Source organism: Nothobranchius furzeri, chromosome 1, assembly GCF_043380555.1.
Source record: "Nothobranchius furzeri strain GRZ-AD chromosome 1, NfurGRZ-RIMD1, whole genome shotgun sequence".
Taxonomy (NCBI): domain Eukaryota; kingdom Metazoa; phylum Chordata; class Actinopteri; order Cyprinodontiformes; family Nothobranchiidae; genus Nothobranchius; species Nothobranchius furzeri.
The window spans coordinates 60,421,810-60,434,741 of record NC_091741.1 but is presented as its reverse complement, the minus strand read 5'-3'; the positions used below and the strand labels follow the sequence as shown (position 1 = coordinate 60,434,741).

The window sequence follows — 12,932 nt, the reverse complement described above, 5'->3', positions numbered from 1 at the left end:
ACCTCCGTTGGCTTCGGTTAGCTCAGTTAGCTCATAGCTACGTCAGCTCGGAGTTTGATGGGTGTCAATCATCCGCCCCCACCCTCACAGCCCCACTATCAGCTCCATTTTTGTATTTTACAGGGATGAGGAGATATGTGACACGGCCAAGATGTTGGAAACCGTCCATTGGGCTTCAATTCAGCTTGTTAGAAACCGTCAGGTGACAGCGCAGAGGATTCTTTGGTTATATAAACAGTCAATGTTTTAAAAACATTATTTCTGTCAAACTTTAATACCTTAGAGTGCAGAAACTAATATGTTCTGTAAAACACTTGCAGGGCTGCCAACTTTTGCATTATTCCATGTTCGAGAGCGCAGGTGGGCACTTTCTTTCTCAGCCTGAGATATTAAAGGTGTGGTGTGAAAGCATGTGAATCAGTCAAATGCATGTGTCTCACGCTCAGTGCGGGAGAGTTGGCAGCCCTGTATTTGGTTTTATTTGCGTTAATTAGCCTCATTCACATGTGATTGTTATTTTAGCAGCTAGATTTTTGTCTTTTACTGTGAAGAATTTTAGTTGTTTTTTGGCTGTGTGAAGGGCTAGGGTTAGGGTTAGGGTTGGGCCTTATTGTAGTACTCTACATTGATTCTAAGATAATAAAAATAATTTAGGCCATTCCATTTTTTTCCACCACTAAACAGCTCAATTTTTCAACATGTTGAAGTAAATCTGTTTCTGCAGGACCCTTAAAATGTTAACTCTTTATATAAAATAGATTTTCCACAAAGCAATGACTAATTGTGTGATTTCTTTTTACAAAATGAGCATTTTCAGATTTTTCACTATTAGGTTTGGTCTTGAAAGCACAAACAAGACAAAAACATCCATACTTTATAATTTCATATATAGTAAAATGTTTATCATACTAAAATCATTTTAGTATATGAATCAAATAAATTCTTACTGGCTAGCAATCAGATATGAACTTAAAACAAAAGTGTCAGCTAAAGAAACACATTCTACTCCAACAATCAACCACAATAGCAGAAAAGAGCTGTTTTCCTCTCTTTGTTTTTTCTTGAAATTTTAATCTTGAAAGGGCCTTACAAATAAACTACTTACAACTATGGGAGCCTGGAGGTCCAAGCAGAGAAGAATTGTGCATGGAAGTGTAATTTATCAGAAATTAGAGCCATAAAGAAAAGTAATACTTTTGTTTTTTTGTTTCATACAACACCAGTTTGTTTTGCCCTCATTCTGCCATCTTTACTTGTGCCGTCTAGTTAAAACGCAACATGTGTGAGGAAGTGTGTGTCATTCAGAAGGAATGACAACGTGGCTTATGACAGAAGCAACTGTCACTCAGTTGCTTTGTTTTTGTGCTCATTTAGAGCTGAAATTGAAATCACTGCTCAGACATTTTTGATTACTGACAGAAAATCTTAACCTTTCACTTGAAAACATAAATAAAACCCATCTAAGTCACATTTATGGTACACAATGTAATTCAGACAGGCATATTACAGGGAATCTGGGTCTCAGATATTCTCATATGAAAGACATTTATCTTTCTTAAGTTTCACATCAGGACAGGTTCTTTACCACCTTTCATTATGTTGTCATTTAATAACAGGATCTTTTCTCTTGTGACGCTGGTCCTGTCAACCCCACTTTCTGCTGTTTCTGTCTAAGGACGCGCTGTGTACTCAACCTTTTACACAAGCAGCAGCATTTAGGCTGTATCTTAAATGGCTCATTCCTAGTTAAGCTAGCTAAAAGGATGGTTCATTATGCAATTAAGTACTATTAGGTAAGATGTACATCCTCAAGTACCTTTAGTAATACTCAATCTGTTTAAGTGACAGCACAAGTCATCTTTATTTAACTGATGCAGTGCTGTTTGAAGTCAGCAGGGCTAAAGGAATCTTAAAGGCTTTGTACTATGAAGTTTGTGGATATTTATTCTGTAATAGAATGTCATTTGTTCAAAAGTCCCTCAATTTCAAACTCGCTAAAAGACATTTAGGGGTTAATCCGGCACAAACTGGCTTTGTTCAGAAAGTGTTGGTATTTGCTTTGAAAGAGAAACCAGTCAAGAAAATGAACCATGGCACATTTTACTGAATTCTGAAAGCTCCAATAAAGTCAGCAACTTTTTGTGTTAAAATAATAAAGATGTGCTGAATAATCACGTAGCAGTACCCACAATAGAGTTGTTTTCTTTTGCATGTGAGAGTGGGTGGAAAGCAGTCCTGGGATTCTCCAAAGTAAAACATTTGTTTTGTTACAACAAAGGGAGCCAGAAAACATTCAGCCAAAAGTCATGATTAAATGATGCAAGCCCTCATTTTAGCCATTTAACAGGGAATGGGCACAGTTACTTGTACACAAAGAAGAAAACATTTTCCTTTTGCCATTATACATCAGCGTGTTTCCGTCCAATAAACTATTGTTGGAGACTGATTTGGTGCAAGCCAAAAAAAAAGGGAAAAAGTTCACTGAAAAGCTCTAGAGGACACCCTAAACCCTGAAGAAGCTCGTCAGATCGACAGCTTCCTGTCCTGAACTGAATCCTCTGAGATTTGTAGATGAATGTGAGGAATCTACCACTGGCTCCCCGAGGCTTTAGATGTTTCTTCTTGTCCTAACCCGTTCATTCAACAATTTACAGCATGTTCTTGGTGCATTTACTCATGAAGGTAACCAACGCACACCGGATCAATGTTTGAGGTAATTACAAGAATTAACTGTCTGACTAGGTAAATGTGTTCATCGCTTTTGGCAAAAGGATCCGAGTGTTTATCAGAACGTTTATGTCAAAGTTAAGGTTTCTACCGCCTACCTGCACCGCACATTCCAGATGATCCAGGAGCCTGCCCCTCTTCTGTCGGTCATCAGAGAATAAAAAACAACTTCAAACGCATCATCACAGTTATCTTGATCTGAACGTTTTAGATGTTTTAGTGCTTGTATCTGTTAACATTGGTATCAGCTGCATTTTTAAAGTGCTTTTCTAGTTTTTCTGACCACTTAAAGCTTTTTCCACAACAGGTCAGACTCACTCACCCACTCACTCACTCATGGGGTTGTATTGGGTTCAGTGTATCGCCCAAAGACATTTCGACATGTGACAAGGAAGCTGGAATCAAACCAGCAACCTTCAGACATGCAGGTGACCGCTCTGCTTACTGAATCACGGCTGCCTGTAGAAGCAGGTTTAGACATTTTAAATCATCCAAAAACAGTTATGAAGCATTTTATTAAAACCTGTACTTTTTACATAGTTTGTGCAATGAATTAAATTACATGTTATTTAATAAGCCATAAGGCATAGGATTCCATAGGAAATATGAAATCTACCTCATGGCTCTGTAAGGTTATTGTAAACCAGAAGATTGGAAATGCAAAATGCAAAGAGAGTATTTGAATATGACAAGCATCGTCCAACCAGTGCAGCGTTAGACGACTCAGAACTCACTGAAGGGATTACATATCCCCTCTGGCCTGGGGATGCCTTGTAAAAAACTGGGGAATGTTGCTGGGAAGAAGGATGTCCCATTATCCCCACAACTCCACCTGGAATGAAAGGCAGAAATGGGTTTAATGGATTGGAGTCGTATATCTTTATCTATACACTTAGATGGCATTCTTGTTGCTGTTTTGTGCTAAATTAAAGAGAAGCTTTGAAAGAAATCCATTGCTTCATATTGTCTGATGATTATGTGAACTGTTGTTATTATCACATAGCTTTATATATAGATAGGTTGACAATTGAATTTTTTAGGCTGAGTGCTGTTTGTGTTAACCTCCTATTCTGTAAGGCTTTAGTCGCTGATAGGCTCCAGTATACCTGGGGGAAAAGAATCAGCTCAAAGTCTAAAATAGTACTTCACATAAATAAATGAATTATGGTTTGTCACATGGCCTCTGCTCACCGCTAAATAAATAATATGCAGGACCTAAATGCAATCTGAGTCTGGGTTTAGACAAGTGATGAAAAAGAATAACTTTAATAAAATAAAACAGAATCAAAGGTGCTTCCGGGCAGCTAATAAACTTTCAAAAAAGGTGAAGGAGGCACAGAGAGGGAAGAATCGGACCTAAAAAAAGAATAATGAGGTATAATTTAACTGACGGGGGATGTGAGAGTAGACAGCTGAAGGTGCAGGCGAAGGAAAACCGGAACACGAACAGAGCATTAGAACCAAACAGACTCAACCACATCAGCACAAAGTCCTGAATCATGAAAAACATTGCAAGAAAAACAAAAAAAGGTGTCTAGAAATATGATTTTTAGTCAAACACACATGAAGAAAGCTCCAGAACATCCAAGCATCAGTAGGCGTATTTTATTAGTGTTTTTGCTTTTATCAGACTTGTTTGCCCGCGGTGCTTCCTTATCCTTCTCCAGCATCGTAAATTACACTAAGGGGTTTAATAGCAGTGAGTGTTTCCACCACCGGAAATTCATTTAATCAAATCCCTAAATTTCTAATCTGTGTGTGTAAATAAGTTTTAATTTGAATGTTTTAAGGTTGGCTCCATATGAAATTGGTCGAAAATCAATGTGTGAACTGGGTCTTAGTTCTGGATGGGTTGGTGTTAGCTAACAGGTTTTACCACTGGTTTTTTTGGCACTTGTTCCTTTAAGATGGGCGAGAATGAGGCTGTGTTGATGGAAAACCCAATGTCATCTCCAAGTTAACAAAAGTGTGTGTTAAATCTGGAATGTGTCTGCAGATGGTGACCATTAACATGTGAAGTTTTATCAAAGTTGGCCAAAGAAGTTTGTGAAAATAAAGTCTGGAAATAAAACTGTTAGGTTTGAGCATGAATGTAGTCTTTGAGGACACGGTGTGTGTGGTGCTGACTTGGACCCTGAACACAGACTCAGCGGCGGTGATGGTGGGAGGGGGGTCAGAAGTATAACAGCAGGCAACAGAATGAGCAGGAGGAGATCACAAGGAACAATCTACAGCCGGAGAAAGTAGTCTGAGAAAGCAGGTATTATATATACAGGGATGGGTGAAGTCTCAGCAGCTTAGCTGGTTTACATAATTGATGAACATGGTTAACTCAGCTATCCATCCATCCATTTTCTGAACCCGCTTGTCCATGTAGGGTCGCTGGGGGGTGGGGGGGGGCTAACTCCAGCAGTCAATGGGCAGTCAGACGGGGTACACCCTGGACAGAGAGCCAGTCCATCACAGGTGAACTCAGCTAATCACAAGAAAATGCTCCAAATGACACAAGAAAATATAAATTCAGTTGAATCATTACAATGTGTGTAGAGCAATAACCAGTTTTATGCTTTAGCATTAAAATGGTCTAATTCCCTTTGGCTTAAGTAGAATTATCTGTGGTCAGCTGTTTTCTTAATTTCTACTTGTTAGAAAATGCATCAAGAATGTAAAGATCTTTCCTGTGTCGGAGTTAATGGAAGGAAGCACGTGGCAACTGGAAAATGTGATAAAGAATAAGATAAGAAGGTTCCATTTTTTAGTTCTTTTAAAAACACAGAAGAGGTTTATTTACCTGCAACGTTTTGTTTGTGGCTGCAAACTTCGTCAGGCTGACGCATAAATGGATCCCAGAGGGTCTGTTGGGAACGTCAGCCTGACGAAGTTTGCAGCCGCAAACGAAACGTTGCAGGTAAATAGACCTCTTCTGTGTTTTTAAAAGAAATAAAAGATGGAATTAGAAACGCAACACAGAAAGAACGGTGGGCAGAATTCTTCGAAGACCTCCTCAATCCCACCAACACGTCTTCCAGTGAGGAAGCAGAGTCTGGGGACTTTGGGTTGGCATCTCTAATCTCTGGTGCTGAGGTCACTGAGGTGGTCAAAAAGCTCCTCTGTGGCAAGGCTCCAGGGGTGGATGAGATCCGCCCAGAGTTCCTTAAGGCTCTGGATGTTGTGGGGCTGTGTTGGCTGACGCTGCTCTGCAATATGGCGTGGACATCGGGGGCAGTCCTACTGGACAGGCAGACCGGGGTGGTGGTTCCCTTATTTAAAAAGGGGGACCGCAGGGTGTGTTTCAACTACAGGGGGATCACACTCCTGAGCCTTCCTGGTAAGGTCTATTCAGGGGTTCTGGAGAGGAGGGTCTGTCGGATTGTTGAACCTCAGATTCAGGAGGAGCAATGTGTTTTTTGTTCTGGCCGTGGAACACTGGACCAGCTCTATACCCTTAGGGGGATCCTGGAGGGTGTGTTGGAATTAGCCCAACCAGTCTACATGTGTTTTGTGGATTTGGAGAAGGCGTTTGACCGTGTCCCTCGGGGGGTCCTGTGGGGGGTACTCTGGGAGTATGGGGTACCAGGCCCTCTGATATGGGCTGTTAGGTCCCTGTATGACCGGTGTCAGAGCTTGGTCCGCATTGCTGGCAGCAAGTCGGGCTCGTTCCCAGTGAGAGTTGGACTCTGCCAAGGCTGCCCTTTGTCACCGATTCTGTTCATAACCTTTATGGACAGGATTTCTAGGCACAGCCAAGGTGTGGAGGGCATCTGATTTGGTGGCCTGAGGATCAGGTCTCTGCTTTTTGCAGATGATGGGGTCCTGTTGGCTTCATCAGAACTTGATCTTCAGCTTTCGCTGGAGCGGTTCGCATCTGAGTGTGAAGCAGCTGGGATGTGAATCAGCTCCTCTAAATCTGAGACCATAGTCTTGATTCAGAAAAGGTTAGAATGCCTTCTCCGGGTCAGGGATGAGGCCCTGCCCCAAGTGGAGGAGTTTAAGTATCTCGGGGTCTTGTTCACGAGTGAGGGAAAACTGGAGCGTGAGATCGATAGGCGGACTGGTGCTGCATCTGCAGTGATGCGGGCGTTGTACTGGTCTGTCGTGGTGAAGAGAGAGCTGAGTCGAAAGGCGAAGCTCTCGATTTACCGGTCGATCAACGTTCCTACCCTCACCTATAGTCATGAACTTTGGGTAGTGACCGAAAGAACGAGATCGCGGATACAAGCGGCCGAAATGAGTTTTTTCCGAAGAGTGGCTGGGCTCTCCCTTAGAGATAGGGTGAGAAGCTCGGTCACCTGGGAGGGGCTCGGAGTAGACCCGCTGCTCCTCCACATCGAGAGGACCCAGTTGAGGTGGCTTAGGCTTCTGGTCAGGATGCCTCCTGGACGCCTCCCTGGTGAGGTTTTCCGGGCACGTCCAACCGGGAGGAGACCTAAAGGTAGACCCAGGACACGGTGGAGGGACTATGTCTCTCACCTGGCCAGGGAATGCCTTGGGATTCCCCAGAGGAGCTGACCCAAGTGGCTGGGAGAGGGAAATCTGGGCCTCTTGACTTAAGCCTGGTTTATGCTTCTCCGTCAGCTCCGCAAGGGACAGACACGCACGGATTGACGGAAGCATTTTGCTCTCATACTTCTCCGTCTCCTGGAGAGTGTTGCAAAGCAATTGCCCGGCAGGACAACAGAGGGCGTAGCGCTGTTCTGTGGTATCCTGTCATGTATCGGTCCAAGATAGTGTGTTTATATTGTGTTTTTTGTGTATTTAAGAGACTTTTAACACAGACATATTTGTCTCTCATTCTCCCACCGCTTCATGCGCTCCCCACCTCTAAACCCACGTTTCCTGTCATTTCCGTCCACAAATAAAACGCTTGCTGTGCATTTTTTCACTCCTCCAGTCACGGGGGAATTAAACGTTCATATTTTTAGAGTTTTTTCGCGAGGTATTCTTCAAGCTTCTCCGTGTCTGCCGCTAGTTATCCTCAGCTCTCTTTGCAATGGCGGCGCTGTAAACAACAGCGGTGTCCTGACCAATCACAAGCTTGCGTAATCCGTCTCGTTCGATGGATGTTTAAAAAAGTGGGCTTGACTCCGTACGTACTTGCGTGCCTGCCGGAGCCCTACGCAAGGACGGATAATGGTGTTGCGTGTCTCCGCACTGACGCAGATGGAGAAGCATAAATCAGGCTTTAGGCTACTGCCCCTGCGACCCGACTCTGGATAAGCGGATGAAAATGGATGGATGGATGGTAAAGGGTCATTTTAGCACATACTGGCTCATGAAAATCATTTAAAAAATGAAAAAGTTGCAAATTGTCACTTTAAAAACATGTTCACAAGTTAAAAGGCAGCATGCTTCATAAACATCAGGTATTATGGCTATCGTGCTCATGCAAATTAAACTTTTTCAGCTTTCTTCTAGAACAATTTGAATTAGATTTTTTCTCTCATCGTTGTTACTTTTGTCAATGTTTTCCCTTCATTCTTGAAATATTTGGACTTTTCTTGAATTTTTTTCTTTTTCCTCAACATTTTGACTTAAATTATAAAACTAAAAACCAAAAAAGAATTTTTTCCTCATTGATTTCATCTGAGTGGCCTTAAAGCTGCGGCAGGTAACTTTGGTCCTCAAGGGCCACTATCCAGCATGTTTTAGTTGTCTCCCTGCTCCAACGTGTCTGATTTTGATCATAATTAACAGCCTTCTGCAGAGCCTGATGAGCTGCTGAACAGGCCACTGAATCCGGAGAGTTGGAGCAGGGAAACAACTAAAACATTCTGAATAGTGGCCGAGTTCCTGCATTGCTGCAGACTCTGTAAAGGGATGCCAATAATAAAACTGAAGTAAAAGCGGTTTCTGAACTGATTTAGCATCTTTGAGCAAAATCGATGATGACAGCTTTAGAATGAAAACCCTGCATCCAACAACATATTTAGGATTGTTTTTTGTATCTGTTTAGAAAAGTCCTCTTCATGGGAAAGGACCCATAGAGGGGTGATTACTGCGTGTCAGCAACACAAAGCAGCCATGTAGCGTCATCTAACACGGGTTTCTTTGTATCTTTGCAGATTTTGCAGGTGAATCTAGTGATGTCCATCCTGCTGTATATGATGTTCCTTGTGTACCTCTATGGTATCCAGGCAACCAACATGAACAGCAGCCACCATGGACAGCAGCAGCAGCCAAGTCCTGACCCTTTAAACTCTCTCATAATCCAGCTGCTGCAGGCTGATCTGACCAGAGGGAGGACCCGGGGGAACTACAGCCAGCAGGGAAAAAGCAGGGATATGGCCCTGCAGGAAACACTGCCTCCTCTCCCTGATGTGGAGCACTGGGGATCCTGGGGTCGTAGCGGCGGTAGCAGTGACGGTGCCGTCGAGCAACAGGTGATGCTGTTAAACTCAGATCTCCTCAGGAAGCAGAAGCAATACAGTTCACCTCGGGTGCTGCTGAGCGACCGGCCACCACTACAGCCACCGCCGCTCTACTCAGCTGATGACTTTGTAAGCGGTGGACCAGACAGGGGCGCAATGGGGAACAGGACGCGTAGGAAGCGCAACACTGGACACAGGAGCTACCGTGGGGAATATTCTGTCTGCGACAGTGAGAGCCAGTGGGTGACGGACAAAGACCACGCCGTGGACACCAAAGGAGAACCCGTGATTGTTCTAGCCAAAATCAAAACTAGCGCCACGCAGGACGTCAGACAATTCTTTTACGAGACGCGCTGTCGGACCCCGGGAACCAGTAAAGGAGGCTGCAGGGGGATCGATGACAAGAACTGGAATTCTCAATGCAAGACGACACAGACGTATGTCCGAGCCCTAACACAGGCTCAGAATAAAGTGGGATGGAGGTGGATACGCATAGACACTTCCTGTGTGTGTGCATTGTCACGGAAACGCCGTAAGACGTAAGCAAAACTAAGAAAAAATGTTCTGGGAGCTGCCTGCCTGGAATTCTACTTCCTGTACAGGATTTTACTTCCACCACAGGATTCCATGTGACAGTTACATTACAAATGACGATTCTCTTTGAGGAATCTTGGGTCCATTTACATAATATTTCAATTCACTGTGCTGCAAGTTGTTGTTGGAAGAACTGTATTGAGATGGGCGGGGTGGGGGGTAGGATGCTGTACATATAAATTATTTAAATTATATGAAATGCGTGTAGTAAATACATGTTTATCTATCTATATATGACGTATGAATATATTTGTGTTATTTATTGAAAGATATTCCAAAAACCTTTTTTTAAAAAAAGAAGAAAACAAGTTAAAAACTCACTTTGAGACTATGATGCAAGGCTGCAAAGGTGCTTGACGGTGAGACTTTATACGTGCCTTGACCAGTGTGGTGAGTAGGACACTGTGACAGTGGTTGCCGTAAAAGTGTTAGCGTTGACCATAAAACGTTAACATTGGGGACTGTTCTTGTCCAAATGACCAACACTGAGCCTAGTTCAGAAAATACAACCCGCAGATTCCACATGTGTTAACACACGTTTGATTATTTACCAGGGTCTACTTTCACAATGCTATGCACGGCTAGTCCACTCATTCCAGACAGTTTTGACAATCAGAAACAGGAAATTCTTCTACAAGTCTTCAGATCAACAGCAATCTAGTGAAATCACAACTTCCTTTGAAAACCCATATTTTTAAACAGAGTAGTGCTGTATTAACAAAAAGTACCTCAAATGATGTTGGTGCCACAGGTCAAATTATCCACACCATAATATATTTAGTCCTTTTATTAAGTAAAACACATTTTTTTCCTGATCTGCGTGCAGTCATGATGTTTTTTCCAAAATGAGCTATGAGTATATATATATATATATATATATATATATATATATATATATATATATATATATATATATATATATATATATATATATATATATATACATATATATATATATATATATATATATATATATATATATATATATACATATATATATATATATATATATATATAAACACACATATATAAGCAACCACCAGTAAGTTGATAAATAGTGTAGCAGCAGCTGATTCGGCTCCTTGCTGCCATAAATATCCATTTGTGTTCCATAAAATCAATCTAAGCAGTCTCGATCTTTTTCCATTTCAGACATCCCTGGAACAAGTCATGAGTACCACACAGGGAATAAAGTGGCAGTGTGTAGTTTCCTGGCACTAGGGGGCAGTACATACATACATTTCAGGGTAGTTTTACACCACATTGCCATGACATTCGCTAGTTTAAAAACATCATGGTAAATGTTATTACCTGTGGAGCAGTAAGCATGCAACTTTGGCGTGACTCTTAATTCCATCAAAAGAATGCAATGCTGATTGTAGTTTTCTGGCACCGTGCTTTCTGGATCTGCTCGGCGTCCAGTGCCTACCGATGATGTCATCATACTACGACGATACCGTTCGGCCAAAAAAGATTCCACCTATTTTTTGATTCTGTTCTTTCACATATGTTTTGAAGAGTTTAGCATTTTTGTTATTAAATTCATGTTTCTTATCACCTAAATGTTTTTGAATGTGGTAACGTAACTTTTGTAAGTTGTACATCCAGCCAATCATCTAGTGTGATGTCATCAACAGGCTCAGGACCCCAAGTCGGCCAGAAGGAAACATGGCATCTAATATGGCATCCCCCAAAGACCCTAGACCTGTGTTCTATGTACTTTAGGCCTGATTTTTATGGTTACATGTTTCAAAACTGCCAATATTTTGAAACGACTGGACATCATTTCTTTCTATTTCAACAATGTTTCTGTGGATATTTCCAGAGATTAACAGTAAAAACTACACTTTGTCACTTTAAGAATCACCTACTTATTAAAACAGGTGTGTTAAAGCTAAACGAGATGTCAGACTGTTAAACCGAACACGCAAAAAGGCTTAAAATTGAGATTGTTAGTTATGGAACCAGTTGGCACCTGTTCCTTCTCTATCCTAATAGGAATTCTGGCTCTTTCCAGATTACCTATTACATTCTGCTCTTTCAAGCTTTCCAACAGCTCTTCGTTGAGTCCCATCAGTGTTTCATGTTTAAATGAACCAGCTCTGTACAACCAGCCAACACCACTATGGAAGCCATTGGATTAGGTCATTAAAGCATCTAACAGCAGTTGCCTTTATTAATCCAGTAGCATGGTCCTTGTACTTTGAAGAGTTGTTTCTAAGATAAAAAAGTATAGCGCTGGTTCATTCTAGAGCAAAATATCACCACTTTCCTATTTCCATGGACAACAAGACAGAATGTCACTTTCTACCTTTTCATGTCCATCACACAGTTTTAGACCTAAATGTGCAATTGTGTCCTCAGCACTGACGTCTCAGGGGGCTAATCAATACCCAGTTATTCTGCTTCCTGGTCGAATGTTTTTACATTTCAGTTACAGCACAGCAAACATTTATCAGACCAAATATGATGATGTTTGTTGAGAGGGATCAGGGATCATTATAGTATGTGGTGCTTTTGGTGGAGCTCAAGCTTCCAGCTACCTCACATCTCTTCATTCAAACAGCAGTGTAATGTTCCAACTGGATGCCAAAAAGTCCAGTAAATGTAATGCAGAAGGACCTCCACCCTGCACAAAGCTTTATTCAGTTAAAGCTGAAGCTCAAAGATGGGCATCACTGTGGCACCTGCTAGCTCACTTTAGTTACAATTGATAAGAAGCAGTAAGAAGAGTATATAGGAGTAATTAATTAAGCTGTTCTCAAAGAAAACTAGCCTGATCAAAATGGCCAAAGACGAGAGTCTCAGCAGCAAAGCAGGAAAAGGACTAAACCAGAACATAAATCAGTTATTCTCAGAGGTTACTGTAAGCACTGACATGTGTAGCACGTTGTTTATTTAATGGTTTAAAAGGGGCAAAGCAATAACTCACACTCAAGAGAACTCATTACACTGTGTTGTCTGAAAACAGTCTGGTTTTCAAGAATAAAGAGCTTTGAACAGAAAGTGTTGTTGGAGTGAACTAATCCCAGGGTCACGGGGTGGAGAGGAGTGGATCTAGAATGGATCTGTGACTCATACCGTACTGGTCTGGACACGCATAACTATTTGTTTGACTATGATGTGTTTTACACACGAGGGTTTTCACTAGAACACCATCATTTCTCTTCTTGCAAAGCTGAGCAAATATTTGTTTCCAAGAGCCTTTTCCTGCCGTTGGTCACAAGAAAAGGGACTGATAAA

At 41.8% G+C, this 12,932-nt stretch overlaps 1 protein-coding gene across 1 annotated transcript in view; it reads left to right on the top strand.

The window, feature by feature from the left end:
* ntf3 (neurotrophin 3) overlaps window positions 1-9,824 on the top strand; it is a 61,510-nt gene extending 51,686 nt beyond the window's left edge. The window contains exon 2 of the mRNA XM_054739491.2: window positions 8,790-9,824. Within this exon, the coding sequence (XP_054595466.2) occupies window positions 8,790-9,638 (849 nt within the window). The 3' untranslated portion in view covers window positions 9,639-9,824. The remainder of the gene's footprint in view (window positions 1-8,789) is intronic.
* The last annotated feature ends 3,108 nt before the right edge of the window (window positions 9,825-12,932 follow it).